The sequence below is a fragment of the Arachis hypogaea genome, chromosome 14, assembly GCF_003086295.3.
Source record: "Arachis hypogaea cultivar Tifrunner chromosome 14, arahy.Tifrunner.gnm2.J5K5, whole genome shotgun sequence".
In the NCBI taxonomy this organism is placed as follows: Eukaryota; Viridiplantae; Streptophyta; class Magnoliopsida; order Fabales; family Fabaceae; genus Arachis; species Arachis hypogaea.
In genome coordinates, this window is record NC_092049.1 from 112,856,525 (window position 1) to 112,875,020 (window position 18,496).

Consider the following 18,496-nt stretch of genomic DNA (forward strand, 5'->3'; position numbering starts at 1 on the left):
ATCTTTAGATATATACGTGATTTTATGTATAAATTCTCATTCACTTGAAACAAAGAAAAATTATAATTTTTGTTTCTATTATTAAGTTACGTGTAGTTAATATAAATTGATAATTAAAAATTATTAGATGATTTAAAAATTTTAGCTAAATTGATAATATTTTTAACTATTAACTTTACATGAAAATAACTAGACATCAATTTTTATTTCTAATTTATTTTTTTACTAACTTTATCTTTCAGTCTCATCTATAAAAAGAAATATATATAACAATCATTAGAATTTTCATATTTGATTTTTTTATGCCTATGGCAAGCAAAAATATTATTTTTTTATTTATATCATTTTACTAATTTTTTTATTTTTCCTTTTTATATTATGATTGTTGTTATTTTTTTTAAAAAAAATTTAAACGTTGTATGATGTATATTGTTATTTTTTTTTTAATTTTTAATATTCATTATTGATATAAAAAATTTTAATCTAAGAAGAACAAATTAAAAAAAAGAGTACCAAAAAATATTAAAAATTATGACAAAAAATATAATAAATACTAATACATAACTTTAAGTTCTTTTTAAAAAAGTTATTGCAAACAAAAAAGAGTTAACAAATGATTTTAAGTAATATAAATTTATATCTTTTTTAATCTAAATATGATTTTAAATAATGTTATCCAAATAATATTTATTTTATTATAATTTAGTTTAATATAAAATTATCAAACATAAATAATAGTAATACTCACTCACTCTCAATATAAATTAAGTTTGTCACCAAAAAATATAAATTAAGTTTGTAAAATCAATTGATACTAACTTTTATTTATAAATTTTAATCAAAATACACACTAAAAAACACTAAAATTTGGTTCCACAACAAAAATCAAAACATAAATATAAAAATAAAACAATTTTTTATAAAATTTGTTTTGATACATATTATTTTATATATTTTTTAAACCAAAATATTTTTATTATTATCTTTGTATTCGTATCTCAGTCTTAAAAGTAAAAATAGATCAAGTTTATATAACATATAAAACGTTATTCTGCTTAATCCTTCAAAGGAGGGAAGAGGTAAAGATTCAGAAGATACTCTCAAAATTTGGATAAGGCCATTTATATGACTAACTTTAATAATCTATGACGTAAATTTTGATCTTGTCACTTGTCACTTGTCAGATGGAGACACATGGCAACAGTAGGTGGCATACAAATGGCGCAGTGGTCACGTATGGGTCAAGGGGCAATAGTAGATCGTACAGCGTGACAAATGGCAGATGTCTGCAGTGGTCACGTATAGGTTAAGGGTGTTTTTTACCTTAAATAATTCATTACTAAGGTGAGTTATAGCCTGCACCGGTTCAATTGAGGAGAAGGATGCGCCAGTGACAGCTGAGTGGCTGACACAAGTTTCTGTTTTAGTGTCAGGTCTTTAGGATTTTTTTAAAATTGCCTATACACTTCTTCATATAGTATTATGACACCTACATTTATACATATTTTCGTTGGAACCCCTCTGTATAAATGGGCTGTGGACTGAGTTGGGATAGTCGCTGACAAATGGGGGACGACCATATGGTTTGTGATTCTGACCCTTACTTTACTTTCATCTCTCTTTATTGGGATGTTTGGGATTAACGGGTTGAGATTCCTGCAATACTTTTCTTCATTTGGGTCTTCTCAAGTTCAGTTTTTTTCACCCTTGGGTTGATCATATTTAGCTTGAGTTTGTTTTTTTACTTGTTTTGGATGTGGATTGAGTTCAGAGGATGTGTGCAAAGAAGTTGAATGTGGAAAGGGGGCCTGCAAGCCTTCTAAGAACAGCACTTCCTTATAATCCTGGTTGAAAGCAATCTCTCTCTTCCCATACTCAGGTTTTCACCTTTCTTCCTTGCATAGTACCCAATTGTAAGAACTCTCTCTCTCTCACTCTCAATTGTTTAAGTGGTGAACTAGTTGCATTAACACATGGTGGTTTTAGGGTGCATAAAATGCTATGTAGTTAGTTTTGTTTCTGGTCATTATTTGGTACCATGTCAATGAGCAACTTTCTAAATTTAACCCAGTTATTATATGAAGCAATTGACTTGCTATAAAGGATGTAGCTTAGTGGAAGATTTTACTCACTGGAATGCATTTCTGGTTGAACTTGTTCCTTAGACTAAGATGTTAAACTAATATTTGAAATCAAGGGATTAAATCAATTTTAAGTCTTAATGGATATATATTAAATCAGAAACGTCTTAATCAAATCAGATGATTTTAACTTTTCAACAGTAGAGCATTGCTAAGAATTAAGATGTGGCCAGTCTTTACCCTAGACCCTCAGTTCTACTGTTAGCTTTTTGCGATTTTGACTTAGGTGCTCAATTCTAATAATGACTATGAACCTTCCTTGATAACCTTTTTGTAATTGCAGCATGGAAGCCCCTGCCCCTGCTCCACACAAAGAAAGAAGATCCAATGAATCAGTGTTTGATGGTAACAGACAGAAAAAACTGCTGCCATCAAATGTTGCTGTTCAATTTCTTTTCGTGTTTATATCCTTTTTGATCATGTAGCTTGCTTTTGGGTTGATTGTGGAGGTGGGTCATGTAACAAGACATCACCCTTCTCCTACAGTTGCCATTGTGATGTTGGATATTACAATATTCTCAATGGTCAATGCCACTGCCTCCCCTTGTGTCAAATAATGTAAGTGTTACAAACCTCACCCATGTTTCATATCATTGGTTTAGAAATGTGGAAAAGTATGATCTAATGTTCACATTTTTCCTAAGGTGCTATTGGCATTGATTGCTCTAACCTGGGAATTTCAATGACGAACTCATCTACCACAGCAACGCCACCAACATTGTCCGCGAGCGGTAAGAATGAAGTTAAGGTCAATGCTCTCTGGTAAAATCACAAATAGGAGTTGCATAACTTGGCTTTATCAATTGTGATTCAGCTAAAGAAATTTCATGGAAAATCAAGCGCTTATTCTAAGTGCTTTCTCATCTGAAATCAGCATTCTAAACCAACTATTTATTGCTACATAGTTGTTTAGGCTGCTTACAATTTTGTTGAACCTTGTCAGTTATTACCTTCTCCTTGATTTTTTGGGTTTGCAGCTAGCTCAACTCTCCAAGGAAGCTGTATTGGGTTGCTTATGTTGATAATGTTCATGGCTAGTATATAATTGCATTAGGGCTTTTTGTCCTTGATCTTAAGACTTAAGAGTCTCTCATTCTTATTTTGGTCGGTGAACCCTGCATGTTACTGATCCCTGAATAATGCCACACTGAGTTCAATCGCATGATTATTGTAATGTTATTGACACGGAAGCTAAGATTATAGGTTATGGAAGTTGCATCTTTCATATCTTTTTTGTCTTGTTGTTTCATAGTATTTACAAGAAAAAATATTATTATTCCAAACAGATATATTCAGAACCTTTGCTCATATATTCCTTCTTTGCAAACTTTGTGCATTATATTTTTTTTTCTTTTTTGACAGAATTATGATTTTGGAAACTAGGTGAGCAAAAACATCACTCCTTGACTTATATGTTAGCTCTATAATTTAGTCGTGAAATGTTAAAATTTGGGCTCAGAAGAAAAATAAACCCACAGTGTTGTTATTTTCTTACCAATTAAAACCAAAGAAATCTAGTATATAAATTAAAAAAAAAGTATTTGTTAGTAGTTAGTAACTGTTTTTGTCACCCTACAAAATTGAATCCTTCTCCATGTTTGCTTAATTGGTTATGAATTTATGGTCCATATATGCAATATCATTATGATTTGTGTCCAATATTAATATCAAATTGCCTTAAGCATGAAATAGGAAGAGCATCATATAAAACCGTAGTTTTGACTTATAAAAAATGGGTTGGCTTATTAGGAAACTAGAGTATTGTTGTGTGGATCGGAGCTTTTTCTTACTTGTCAATTTTCCGAAGAGAAACGAAAAGAAAAACAATTATTGTTAACCAAAGAGGGTAAGTAATAAATAGTTGTGTAGTGCCATTGAGTACTAGGTCCTAAGTCATTAAAAGAAGCAATCTATATTTATTTTGATGCGTATATATTGGTTTAATTTAGATTATATTAGTTGCTAATGGCTGCATAAATCAGGCACATTATTATGTTTCACAAAAAATGAATAACTGGATTAAAAAGACAAGGCCTGCATGAAGTTCAGTTCAAGCTAAGGAGGGTTATAGGGTGTGAAAAGGAAGAAGAGAGTATCCCGGTGTTAGATTCTTCATTAAATTGATTGGGTCATGGGTGAGGAGAGGAGCTAGGGCCTAGTTAATAGCATAGTTATCATATCCGAACCGATAATTGATCCGGTTATATGATGGGTCACTGGTTCAATTGGTGGGTCACTGACTCAATTAATCCGGTCATAATTAAATAAAAATATAAAATTATAAAAATAAATTAGAGTTAAAAGTTAAAATTTAAAATATATGTCTTCACAAGTATATTAATAACGTTACGTCAGTAAAAATAATTATTTTATATATTTAATCGTATGAATGGTTATTTAAAATAATGGATATAATAGGATAACTGTGTAAAATATTTTATAATGTCAATGTATCAAAATTAAATTATAAAAATAAATAATTACAATATTATTATTGAAGAATAAAAATAATATTTTACATTATTTAAATTTTATTATTTTAATATGATATAATTATTAGTTTTTTTAAGATGATAAATGTGTGGTAAACAAAAAGTATTGGTTTTAGTATATATATAATTATTAGCATACTCATTTGTAAAGGAACCACTAGTCTAGTGGATGACTTAGGTGCACTACATTGAAAGGATCCAAGGTTGAATCCACTGGAGTGTGTTTTTTGAAATAATACTACAAAAAGTTATCTTCTATTGTGAACCCGCGAACTGATGGTGCACATGGAGGCGCGGGTTAGCATTAACCACCAGGCTAACTCGCTTGTTATCAATATATATACAAATTAAAATATATATTGATATCTTTTTAGCCAATAATTTACTTCTATTTAAATTATTTTAATTTTAATTATAAGCTCACTCATTCTTAAATTAATTTTATTTTTATTTAACAGTAATTATAAAGTCATTTATTATTTTCTTTTCATAATTATATAATATCTATTAATATTATTTTTCAATAAATACTTGTAGTGTATAATAGTATAATAGATATAAACTAATTAATAAATTATTAAAATTCAAATATAATAATTATTTTAATATAAAAATAAAATAAAAATATTTATGATAGAGTAAAATTAACAAAATACTTATTGTTTATGTTCCATATTGTTTAGAATAGCTAAATATTTTTAAAATATTAGTAAAAATATGTATTTTAAATTTTTTATTATAAATTTTTTATTATATTTTATTTTTTATTTACATAAAACTAGGTCAATCAGTTCAACCAGTGACCCATCAGTTGAACCAATAACTCAATGATCCAATAACCTAACCGATTCAATTACTGGTTCGATTCTGATAACTATACTTTTTATTGTTATATTAATTATTAAATAATTAATTATTAAATATCATGGTTGGTCTGTTTGATGCAGGTGTCTGTTTCCTTCGGCTTTCACTGTTGTGAGTTGCAACTTGCAACACATAAATTGCACCCCTGTCCCACCATACAAATTACACAATAATCTGGCACTACTAAGCTAACAAAATAGTAAATACGATAATAATATTAGGCCTTGTAACTTATTGTGTTCCTGAATAAAAACAATTAGACCCACGAATTTTATCACACGATAGGTTTTTAAGTGGACCAAAAATTTGTCTATTCCACCAAAAAATCGGTTTCAGTCCCAACCCATGATTTCTTGACATTTACAAACCAGTCCCAAATGAGAGCTAAATTAAAATTCTTTTCGTTTACCACTTTACCTCTTTATCGGTGAACATTGCACCTGACACATATCATCTCACTGATCTTCATCTACGCGTGTCACTCCTTCAAGCTAGACAGCAATGCAGAAAAGACAAGATGCATTCTTCTCTATTTAAGTACTAGTTGTTCTTGTTTGTATCTACTACTTGTATAATTGCCGTGGCTCCTGAAGCCACGCGTCAGTTCCTCAATAACTTAGAATAAAAAAATTGAAACGGTGAGTAAGGTAAATACGTTACATTCTTCTCTCCCCTTATCTTTTCCCTCTTTATCTCTCTTTCGCTTCAACCTGTGCCGTCCTCTCTCTTTTTCTTTTGAAACCCTAAATCCAACCTTCCCCTTCTTTTTCTCATAGATAGCCAACTCACTTCTCCTGCTCCGGATAATCTCTGGCCATTAACGCTCTGTTTATCGCTCTCCCTGTCTCCCAAATCCTCATTTATGTAAGGCATATCTCGCGCTCTCGAACGCCGTATCTTCAACATCGTTTTTGTCAAGCTCCATCTGAAAACCCTAACCGATTGAGCTAAGCAGAGAGATGCCGGCGATGCTGAGAGACTGAGATCTCTGTTGCGGGCTTCACACGCTCACGAAGAGCGTTAGCCCGGCGGCTTGCTTCAAGGCAATTGAGGAATCGCATCCCACTTCCTCGGCAACGGCAGTTGCAGCTACAAAGGTCCAATCATCATATTTTCAGGCGTCTTCGTTGTCGATTGGGTTTTTTGTTTTGATATAAGATGTTGCGTTCCAGTAACAGTAATTGTTTTTGGTCCTGTTTATCCATTCCCTTCTGATTTTCTTCTGAAAATTGGGTGGTTTTGTTCGTATTGCTGCTTGTGTGATAGATGAAACAAATCAACTATGCTTAGTATCAACTGATTCAGAAAAGCTCTTCTCTAATCTCACCCGCTGGAAGGAATGTTGGAAGAAATGACTCAGAATCATCAGAATGTGGAGTTTAATTGATCATAGGGAGGAGAATGAAGAACATGCTTTTCTTCGACTTCTGATAATGGATAAAGAAGTTAGTTATTATAGCTATTTTGATAGTTTTGTTGAATAAGTTTGTATAGCAAAATTTTAGTCACTTTAATTAGCCATTTGAATTGGATAATAACTGTTCAATGCACAGATTTAATCATGCTGGTTCAGATGCTTTTTGAACTTTTCTTTAACTAAAAATTTTATATGATGTTGACTAGAAACATAAATTGAGTTTACTACTACACATGTGTGGAGTGTGAGTGTTGATATTTCCTTATCTTACTGTGTTCTTTGGGGCTTTTATTTGTATGTGAAAATTCCAAAATATCTTCAATTTCCTAACTGATTTAAGGTGCTGGAAATGACACGCTTTAAAGTTTCTCAAATAAATTTTTACTCATAAGAAGGTCTCAAATTTCTGTATAATTTGTTCTTACTTTTGGTTAATGATTTGGACCCTTTCTTCCGGGTGTGAAAATTCTGAAATTGTGTTTGACTCTGTGTTCTCGGGTTTCCTTTGTTGTTTGTAGATTTTATTCCGGGCTGAAAATGCTAGAATAATTGCAATAACATAAAGGTGTAGTATTTGTGTGTTCAAATCAGTGTAACAAAAACTTAGTGGCTTCAATTAGTCACTTGAATTGGATACTGCCTAATTAGTGAAATGACATGCTTTCAAATTTCAGTTTTTGATATTTTCTCATTTAAAGATTTCAAGGTTCTTTTTGTTCTTTGTTATAAGTTTGGGTGTATTCTTTGGATTTTTAATCTTGAGTTTGAATATGCTAAAAGCTTTTCAAAATAAGTAAACAAGTGCAGTTTTGATTTGATCAATTTATGCATTCAAGTTTGAAAAACTATTGTGTTAAAACTGTGGAAAATTCTTTAAAAATCTGTATGGTGTAATTTCAAGCACTGGGTTCCTTTATTTTATTCATGAATTCCACGATCCGATTGCTTTTTGTTTGATTTTCTCTGATTTAAACAAACCAAATGAACCAAATTCAGTTATCATTCCATTCATATTTGATGTGCACACAGAAATAAAAAGCATAGCTTGGATCTACTAAGTCATCAAGAACAGATGAAAAGATTAGGACATCACCTTAAACTATTGTTCAGTGATAAGAAACCATCACAATATCAGACAAAACAACTCTGCAGAGGTTTCTGTCAGGTAAACACTGATAAGATTTGTTCATTCTTAATGGTTTCAATATTATATATGTTATTGGGTTTTTGTTTCAGGGGACTAAGGTTGTTTCTCCAAACCAAGATGATTTTGCTATGATTTCACCAAGAATTAAACTCAGAGATGGGAGGCACCTGGCTTATCTTGAGAGAGGGGTTTCTAAGGATGTGGCAAAGTACAAGATCATCATTGTCCATGGTTTTGGAAGCTCCAAAGAGATGAACTTTCTCGCATCCCAAGTACAATTACTCATTCCCTGTCAACTTAAACAGAATAGTAGTACTATACAATTAAGATATTCATATGCTGAATAAGGTTACTCAACGTGTATATATACATATATACAGGAACTAATAGATGAACTAGGCATATATCTGCTGCAATATGACCGAGCTGGGTATGGAGAAAGTGATCCAAATCCCAAACGCTCGCACAAAAGTGAAGCACTTGACATTCAAGAACTTGCTGATCAGTTAGAGTTAGGGCCACAGTTCTATGTCATTGGAGTCTCAATGGGTTCATATGCTACATGGAGTTGCCTTCAGTACTTACCCCACAGGTACAGAATTACAACCTTCCATATGGATATATAGATTGCAAGACAAAATAGTCTATTAGGATTTGTTTGATAAGAGGGAAATTGATAAGAGATTAATTGAGTATCCAGCTGGATTTTGATCTGAGATTGCATCGCAGTTAGGGAAGCGATCCCTGGTTCGAACCTCTTCATTCTCCCTATCTCTGACCCAATATCACCTTTACTTAATTTCACTGCTCATAACTATACATAATATGGATCTTGATTAATTAGTGAAATTTTAATTTCTGTGTGGAAATTACTTAATTCAGAACGCCAACGATTATGTGTTTTCATCTGTTTCACATTAAGAGTACTGTCCACATGCAGTAGTAGGAGTATATATGCTTTTACATTTCCTATTTCCTCTTATATATATGCTTTCTGTGTGTAACAAACTCTGCTTTATGCTTAATTAAATTTGATTAGCTTTCATATTCCTAATTAAGATAGTATTTTGTTGAACCAGATTGGGGTTGGGTGCTTATTAGAGAAGCTAATAAGGCTAATAATTTGAATTTCCTCATATAGAGCTGAAGCTTGCCGGACTTATTTTTTTTCTTGCTTATATTTATATAAATTATATTTAATTTGTTCTTTTTTTTTTTGTGGTTTAGTAATGTTTTTTTTTTGAGATAATGCATATTTTAGAACGAGCGAAATGAGAAGAACCGGTTGATTGTAGAAAGAGAAAAAGCTTTTAGCTTTTTTTGAAGTTATAGATTGGTTTTTGATATATATATTTAGTGGTTATAATATTTTATATGCTAAAGTTTTTGCTTCTTTTATGGGTTGTTATGTTAATATAATACATTGGAATGAGGAGTTGTGTTGAGACAATTTTGCTTCTTTTGGTTTTAATTTCTATTTATCTCTTACTTCTATTTAGCAGCAGAGAAAGAAGAAGAACAACTCGAGCATGGCACAAACGCTAGCGATGCCTATAGCTCCCTCTCTCGCCCTAATCTCAAACCCTAGACCTCTTTCCAGAGCCGTCTATTTCCTTGTTCTCAACCCTCCCAAGGTAACATAAAACAAACTCTACCTTACATTTCTGAAATTTGTTTGTTTACTTTCGAATTTGTGTGCTCAGGTGAGAGAGTTAAGCATAGAGTGCGCTCGAGTTGGCGGAGTGGAGATTCCGAACAAGAGAATTGAGTTCTCGCTACAGTACATCCATGGAATCGGAAGGAGCAGAGCTCGCAAGATTCTCTGCGATATAAGCATGGACAACAAGATCACTAAGGATCTCAGCGAAGAGGATCTCATCACTCTTAGAGATGAAGTCTCCAAATACGTCATTGAAGGCGATTTGGTTAGTTTCCTTTCGCTTAAACCATTCAATTAATTAAGAAGAAAGTTTAATTTATTGATGTGTTTATTGATTTTCTCAGAGGAGGTTTAATGCGCTGAATATAAGGAGATTGAAGGAGATTCAATGTTATAGAGGATAGGTAGATAGGTACGTTTGCTGAAGAAGGCAAACAAAATATCAATGCTATGCGATGCCGAAGTCGCACTCATCATCTTCTCTACCAAAGGCAAGCTCTTCGAATATTCCAGCGATCCCTGGTTCGTACCTCTTCATTCTCCCTCTCTCTGACCCAATATCACCTTTACTTAATTTCACTGCTCATAACTATACATAATATGGATCTTGATTAATTAGTGAAATTTTAATTTCTGTGTGGAAATTACTTAATTCAGAATGCCACCGATTATGTGTTTTCATCTATTTCACATTAAGAGTACTGTCCACATGCAGTAGTAGTAGAAGAAAAAATTGAACAATGAATGATTTCAAATTTTAAAGGTAGAAGAAAAACAGAAAAGTTATTGCTTATTAATGTGATGATTTTGTGGGTTGGAAGTGTTCAAGTAGCTGCTTCTCAAAGAGTATTTTTATGGAATACGGATTGAATCAAAATGAAGAAGCAAGAACAGAGTTGAGAGCAGTAGATGCGTGGATACTGACTGACAAGCCTTACTCTCATCAATCCATTCATTCGGTAAGCTTCAATCTCCATTCCCAGTTCTTCCCCTTCTTGGATCGGTTTTTGGCTATGATATCTTGGTGTTTCAGGTTTCTTTCTTTTCCTAACCCTTATTGATATAGCTACCTGTGCGATTAGGGTTCATGGAAAAGGATCCTGGGAACAAATTTTTTTTGGTCTGATTTGTCAGATTCATTTAAAGATCGGTGGTAGTTCTCAAGAGGAAATCAGCCTAGGGTTCATGTCACTCTGCCTCTCTCTTATCTTGAGAAACAACAAGTTAGGTGGGAATTTTTACGGCGGCCCTGTCCTTTCTCTGTCCCCTTCCATCATGTGGCGTGTTTCACTGTTCAATCCGAATTTCCTGTGATGTAGGTATGTAGTGGTTATGACTTATTTCAGATTCTTTGATATTTGTTTACTTTGATACTCAAGTTTCCTTTCAATTAACAGGATTTGTTTTTGTCCCTGTTTGGGCGTTCTTTTCTGATTCTGTTTTGAAAATTGGATTTTTTGTTTTGATATAAGATATTTTGTTAACTCCGCCTATGTTACACTTGCGGTACATAGCCGGTCCCAAGCCCGGATAAAGGAGGAGGGTTGTGTTAGGTCTTCGGCAACCAACATAAAAATATAGCCGAACCCCCATGACATAAGATATTTTGTTCCAGTAACAGTAATTATTTTTGGTTCTGTTCATCCATTCCCTTCTGATTTCCTTCTGAAAATTGGGTGGTTTTGTTTGTATTGCTGCTTATGTGATAGATGAAACAAATGAACTATGCTTAGTGTCAACTGATTCAAAAAAGCTCCTCTCTAATCTCACCTCCTGGAAGGAATGTTGGAAGATAACACTCAGAATCATCAGAATGAGGAGTTTAATTGATCATAGGGAGGAGAATGAAGAACATGCTTTTCTTCGGCCTCTGATAATGGATAAAGAAGTTAGTTATTATAGCTATTTTGATAGTTTTGTTGAATAAGTTTGTATAGAAAAATTTTAGTCGCTTTAATTAGTCATTTGAAATGGATAATAACTGTTCAATGCACAGATTTAATCATGCTGCTTCAGATGCTTTTTGAACTTTTTTCAACTAAAAGTTTTATATGATGTTGACTAGAAACATAAATTGAGTTTACTACTACACATGTGTGGAGTGTGAGTGTTGATATTTCCTTATCTTATTCGATTTCAGTTTTATTGTGTTCTTTGGGGATTTTATTTGTATGTGAAAATTCCAAAATATCTTTAATTTCCTAACTGATTTAAGGTGCTAGAAATGACACGCTTTAAAGTTTCTCAAATAAATTTTTACTCATAAGAAGGTCTCGAATTTCTGTATAATTTGTTCTTACTTTTGGTTAATGATTTGTACCCTTTCTTCCGGTTGTGAAAATTCTGAAATTGTGTTTGACTCTGTGTTCTCGGTTTTCCTTTGTTGTTTGTAGATTTTATTCCGGGTTGAAAATTCTAGAATAATTGCAATAACATAAAAGTGTCAGTTTAACAAAAACTTAGTGGCTTCGATTAGTCACTTGAATTTGATACTGCCTAATTAGTGAAATGACATGCTTTCAAATTTCAGTTTTTGATATTTTCTCATTCAAAGATTTCAAGGTTCTTTTTGTTCTTTATTATAAGTTTGGGTGTATTCTTCGGATTTTTAATCTTGAGTTTGAATATGCTAAAAGCTTTTCAAAATAAGTGAACAAGTGCGGTTTTAATTTGACCAATTTATGCATTCAAGTTCGAAAAACTAATTGTGTTAAAACAGTGGAAAATTCTTTAAAAATCTGTATGGTGTAATTTCAACCGCTGGTTCCTTTATTTTATTCTTTATTGTTTCTTTGATCTTTTGGTCTTTATTTTCTTGGGTACTTATTGTATCAATGCATATTTTGTTTCCCTCTTTTATGAGAGATGGGCATGATGGATGATGATTTGCTTTTGATGGTTCGCTCTGGTGTTTGCAGTGGCGGCGGTGGCACTACTAGGTATGACTCTTCATTCATATTATTCTGTTTTTTTTTTTCTCATTTTATTTTTCACCTTTGTGGCTTGATATGGTTCAATTTCAATTACTGCCTTCCTCATTTTGTATGTCGAGAAGTCATTACCTGTTTTCTTACTACTGGTTATTTTCTTTTTTTTTTTTTTTTTTCTGTTGTTTTTTGTCACAACCAAATTGAGTGTTAGATTCACCTTTGTGCCCTTTTTTTGTCTTCGGAGTCAAAATTACCTTTGTGCCTTATTTATATACAAGTGTACACCACTCTGGTCATTGGTGTAGGTTGTATTGTGTCGCGTCTTTGCTTGATTCTTTCCCATTATCTCAGTGGGATTCAAAGTGGGTAAGGGTTTTGTTTCTGAAATTAATTTTGTTTATCATCATTGTCTTTTCTAGATATTATTGTGTTTCACATAATTATGAATTCACTGTATTTAATTCTAAGGTTTCTTTGAATGTCTTTCAAAATTTACAGGCTTTTGTGGGATTAAGTTTTTCTTGCAAGCTGTTAAAATTTGATGTAAATAGATTTTCGTGATTTTTGTGTTGAAGTTGTGTGTGATTATGATACTGTTATCCTTCAGTGTGGTTGACATCTGGCCAATGCTCGATTCGGATTTGTTTTTGGATTGTGCTCTCTTTTTTCTTATTGATTTGGTTGTTATATTTTCATATTAAAATCTATGCTGATAAGAATCAAACTAGGATATGAAGATTTCTGCGATTGAAATATCTTCAAAGCCTGTGGTTATTAGGAGTTCTACTACCTTTAAAAGCGAGAAATTTGAAAAAGGTATACCGTTTTTTATATTCATTTCTATGAGAATTGGCACAATAGAAAAGCAAACAAGAGTTTAGATTTTGAATTTTGAAAGCAAGGAAAAATTGATTTTGAGCACAATCTTTCCGTTTTTGGATCAGATTAAACTCATATTTAAAAATCAGATCATTACTTGATTTCTTCTCTCTCTCTCTCTCTCTGTGTGCATGTGTGCGTATGCGCGTGCGCGCGTGCGTGTGTGTGGTTCAAAATACCTAGATATATTTCTCATAATTGTCACAACAGCTGCAAATTGTATCATTTTATTTTAATTGCAAAATATAGTTGCTGAATTAATCTTCAATTTTTTTTCTTATTCAAAGGAGTGAAAAAAGATAAGTTAATATGTTTACAATGTGCAATTTAGGCCGCTGATTTTTTTTTGTTTGTCTGTTTCACAGATCTTTGGGTTATTTATTTATTTATTTATTTTATGCAAAATAAAAGATCTAAGAAAGTGGCGTTTGGATTTTTGTCCGGGTGGAACTCATAATTTCGGATAACTTTGTTTATTTATTTGTTTTATTAAAATTAAATTTGTTTTGTATCATCATGTTTTCTATGCATTATTGTGTTTACCATTATTATGAATTCGCAGTTATTTATTCTTAGGATTTTTGAATGTCTTTCAAAATTTACAGGCTTTTGTGAGATTAATTGTTTTGTTTTAAACTGCTATATTTTTTATGTAAATAAATTTTCATGATTTTTGTTGTTAAGTTGTATGTGATTATGTCAATGTTATCCTCTACTTATATTGATATTTGGATGCCAATTAACTTTTTTTATAATGTGATTTCTTCGTTGATAAAGATATATAAGAGAGCGATTGAGGTTGTTGTTGGTTTCGGTTCTCAAATTGCAATACAGTTTTACTGCATATGAAAATGAGGTCAGAAAATTTTCAAGAAAGTTAAGGTAAAAATTTTCCCCTTTGACCTCTGTGTATAAACTGTGATCTCTGTGTATGGAGTTTATATTTCATTTCCAAATAATCCATCGAGTTTGTTGGATGTCTGAACTTCTTTGATTAATATTTTTGGATGAAATTTACTTTTATTGTCACATTGGACCTGTAAAACGTGTATTTTTAAGATGGTATCTGACAAATAAAATTTTTAACTTTAATAAAAAACCAGATATTTATTTTTTTCAGTGATGATACTAAATCATTTTTTAATCTTTGGATTACTAATCCCATATTCCTTAATTTTGACTCTATTTCTCAATCTTAAAAGATATAATTTATGCACTTGAATGATAAAGTTCTTTTGTTTTAAAAAGTGGAAAAATCTATAAAAATTCGATATGGTTCAATTTCAACGGTTGGCTTCCTCATTTGCTTCATATTGGAGCTATTTATCTCTTATATTTCTCATTTTTCCACCATTTGGTTCGCACTGAAACTCTTAACTTTTATTTTTTTAACTCTTAAATGATTAATTTTTATACATTTATATTTAAAAAACTTCTGTACTAAAAAGTAGAAAATTCTATACAAATCAATCCAATGCACTTTCTTTCTATTAAATTTGTAACCACCAAATATCTCTTGTTTGCCTTTTCATATTCTCCTTTTATATTAGTTACTTTTTTTATTATTTCATTCGTTATTATTATTACTAAATGCCGTTTAACAAGTTCTGTTCTTCTTTTGCCATAGTCATTGACAAATCCTTGGCATGTTTGTGCATTTACTAAATGCCATTTTTTTAATGTTCTCTTTTTAGGAATAAAAAAAATGAAAAATAAAAAATAAGCATTATCTTATGGCATATGTAAATTTTTACTCTAATATAACTTTATTAAGATATTATTATAGTTTTGTTGCACTTTATCCACTTGGATATGTTTATAAATAGATTCAGTTTTCCTTGGTTTAATCACAGCTGTCTAAGTTCTTTCTACTTCCTTGGTGTTGTTAATTTAAAAAGTTTGTTAGTGTTTTAGCAATTGTTAGTTTACCAATTCTCTGTCCCTTAACTTAGACGAGAACATACATACCAAAAATGAAAACATATTATTCTTTTTCGATTTTCTGTTAGGTTCTTCGTTTTCAGTATGCAGTGATTTTATTAGGGTTTGCAATTGTGCTCCTGATTTTCCACTGGGGTTTGTGTGTTTTAAATCTGAGTTTTGTAATTTTCCGTTGATTTTAGTACTCAATTTTCTATAACGTACACTGAACTATTGAGCTATTAATACTCATACACACTTGATTTAGGGTAGGGTTTAGGGAGGGGGATGATTTGTAGGAGTGATTGCTGATTGGAATATGGGTCAAATTGAAAAGCTAGATTTGTGGTCATGGAGCTGTCTTTTCGCTTTCATGATGGCAATTGTGAGGTGATCCAATGGCTTCGACAGGTTAGTAGGCATTAGATTGATTTAAGTTTTCTTATGATGTATTCATTCATTGGCACCCTTGCTCTATTAGGTCTTTCTTTATTTTTTTCAATTTTTTGTTGGAAAAAGCTACAGCAATAATAGAAGTATAATGTCTAAAATTAGTTTGAGTATTTAAAATATATAACTATAAGTTCTGGAATAAATTTGGAAATAAGGAAGTTTATTACAATGCACAAAATGAGTTAAATAAACATTATTATTAGAAAACTGTCTCGTGGGATTGCTGATAATTTAGATGACCCAAAATACAAGCATTACAAATATTGGTCTAACCCCTTAGAAACAAGGTGAGATCCTATACTTAATTACTTTAGTAAACATTTTGTAGAAGTTGCACACAAGAAGACTGCCAATCTAGAATCTGACTATTGTTGGCACTTGGCTACTACGTAATTAATCATTTTATTACCTTGGTTTGGGGTATTGATAGATTCTTGCTTTTGCTATCTTCTATAATGTTGTATCCTGCTGTCTTTTAAAATCCGTTGTTTATTCATACTACTTCTCTTTATGGTTTGTGTTATATTTTTGTCCTGCTGCTGCAGATTACCACATGCTCCAAATATGGAGATTTACTCTATGTATGGGGTCGGAATTCTAATGTAAAGAGCCTATGTTTATAAGTCAACCTCTCAATCGAAATGCTACATTCCGTTTCAGATTGACACATCAGCAATTGGTGGAGATGAGGACCCTTTTTTAAAGGATGGAGTTTATAGTGCCAACGGGGATGAAACCGATCCTCTTTTAAGCGCTGGTTTCATTTGTGCAAGAGGTTGGCGGGAAAAAATCCACTTTAATCCTTCAGGCATCTAAACGTTCATAAGGGAGTATGAAGACGCTGCTCCGGCTAATCTTCTCGAAGGAAGGGGAACCCAGAGTGGTGCTCATGATATATTGGGGAACTTTGCACTTATTGAAGATATTATACGAGTAACAGCAGGAGCCTCTGGTGAGGACTTAGGAGGACATAGAGTTCACTCAGATTTTCAAAGGGTCTCAATGTTAACTCTCAGTGCAATAAATGTTCCGGCTGGCAGCTGTTCCTTTGTTAAATTATTTTTTACTTTTTGGATTATAAATATTCATTGTTACCTTAGTTTAACATGAGTATTACCCATGAGGTTATAAAGAACTGTTGTTAGGAATTAAATGAAAATGTGCACTAATCTTTGATCATTTTAGCATTGGCATTGTGACACCAAACCAATCATTTTTGTGTTGTGAGTTTTTTGAAATGTTACCTATTCTATATGTTTGTGTTTTGGATTAATTTTAAGACACTTCTCAGTTGTATCATATCATTAATAATTTTCTCTTTTGGTGCATGCGTTTATCTTCTTTCGATAGTGCTCCTACTAACACATATACTTAAAATGTTGACAAGGATATGTGTACACTATAAAATCAGTCATGATTTTTTATTTCACTTATTGTTTTTTTTATTGGATAAAGTAATTTTAAAAATATTTGGATCTTTTTAGCTCTCTCTCGTGTCAATTTGAGAGTCAAATACGCAATTTTCTGAATACACAATTTTGATATTAATGGCACAAAATTATAAACAAAAATTTTTCACAAGAAAAAAATTAGAACATCATGTATTATTAACGTATATTAGAATAGCATCAATTTATAGATATTTGTTTGAATCAACATAAAAATATAATTTTATTATTTTAAAACACAATGAGTTGTATTAACATTACGCATAACCAAATTATTAGTTAATAAGTTGTCTTTAAGTAGGTTAATAACTTCGTTCACTTACCATATTTTTCAGGCTCTTGTGACTCAACTCGAATAGTTTACTTATGATTAGTTGATTTACTGTATAGTAAGTTTAACTATATATTTTATAATAATAATTATGTTCTTATTGTGTGAGGAGAATTACTTGCATTTGAGATCTTAGGTCAATAAATTTGTGACTTGCGTATGTGTGAAATTTTTTTTAAACTTGATATTATTTGTTTAGCTCATAACTAATAACTAATATGAATTTTTTGTGTTATTATTATGTTTTACTGATAACATTTTTAATTTATTAGGAAACCAGATATTTTTTTAGGTTCAAGTATCAAACTAAAGCAATTTTTACTCTTTTGATTACTGATGATTTTTCTCAATTTTGACTCTTATTTATCTCAATGTTAGAAGATTTAATTTTATGCATTTGAATAATAATATTTTTTTGTTGTAATACGTGAAAAATCCTATAAAATCTTATACGGTTCAATTTCAATTGCTCCCTTCCTTAAATTTTAATGCGATGAAAGAATTCTTTTTATATACATAAATTATATTGATTTTGGTTCTTATTTATGTTTATCTTTTTAATTGTATTGTTTATATTTTTAAGTTGTATTTGTTGTTGCATAATTTATGAAGTTGAACAAGATACAATGTTCTATGAGATAGGATTTCTATAGCCAATTCTAAGACGTGCTCATCAAAATTAATGTTTTGAAAAGCAACGATACTTATGCAAACTATGAAGAGTTAGGAAAAAATACTTATATATTGAGTAGTGATAGAGTAAATAAATCTGTTACATTTTGTTAAGAATTGAACAATAAAAGTACCTTTTATC

At 31.3% G+C, this 18,496-nt stretch overlaps 1 protein-coding gene and 1 long non-coding RNA gene across 52 annotated transcripts; both read left to right on the forward strand.

Moving 5' to 3' along the window:
• The first annotated feature begins 1,473 nt into the window (after positions 1-1,473).
• LOC112743730 (uncharacterized) lies at positions 1,474-3,451 on the forward strand. 2 transcript variants are annotated; one of them, XR_011871093.1, is made up of 6 exons: positions 1,474-1,583; positions 1,772-1,913; positions 2,425-2,486; positions 2,567-2,699; positions 2,786-2,872; positions 3,119-3,451. It is a non-coding gene; the product is annotated as an uncharacterized lncRNA (long non-coding RNA). The 2 variants fall into 2 exon arrangements; XR_011871092.1 differs by lacking the exon at positions 1,474-1,583 and having other exon boundaries at positions 1,739-1,913.
• A 2,615-nt stretch (positions 3,452-6,066) lies between these two features.
• Positions 6,067-17,082, forward strand: LOC112743728 (small ribosomal subunit protein uS13c). 50 transcript variants are annotated; one of them, XM_029292189.2, is made up of 16 exons: positions 6,174-6,594; positions 6,764-6,942; positions 7,944-8,079; positions 8,151-8,333; positions 8,442-8,653; positions 9,561-9,695; positions 9,765-9,986; positions 10,066-10,243; positions 10,543-10,680; positions 10,804-11,040; positions 11,431-11,609; positions 12,585-12,660; positions 13,389-13,467; positions 14,308-14,412; positions 15,724-15,861; positions 16,449-17,082. In XM_029292189.2, exons 3-6 carry the CDS (start codon positions 7,987-7,989, stop codon positions 9,604-9,606), a joined length of 534 nt encoding a protein of 177 aa, XP_029148022.2. In that variant the 5' UTR covers positions 6,174-6,594; positions 6,764-6,942; positions 7,944-7,986; the 3' UTR covers positions 9,607-9,695; positions 9,765-9,986; positions 10,066-10,243; positions 10,543-10,680; positions 10,804-11,040; positions 11,431-11,609; positions 12,585-12,660; positions 13,389-13,467; positions 14,308-14,412; positions 15,724-15,861; positions 16,449-17,082. The 50 variants fall into 50 exon arrangements, with proteins under 50 accessions (XP_072070683.1, XP_072070665.1, XP_072070656.1 ...); XM_072214564.1 differs by lacking the exon at positions 13,389-13,467 and having other exon boundaries at positions 6,100-6,594; positions 16,564-17,082; XM_072214555.1 differs by having other exon boundaries at positions 6,138-6,942; positions 12,587-12,660.
• Positions 17,083-18,496: the final 1,414 nt, after the last annotated feature.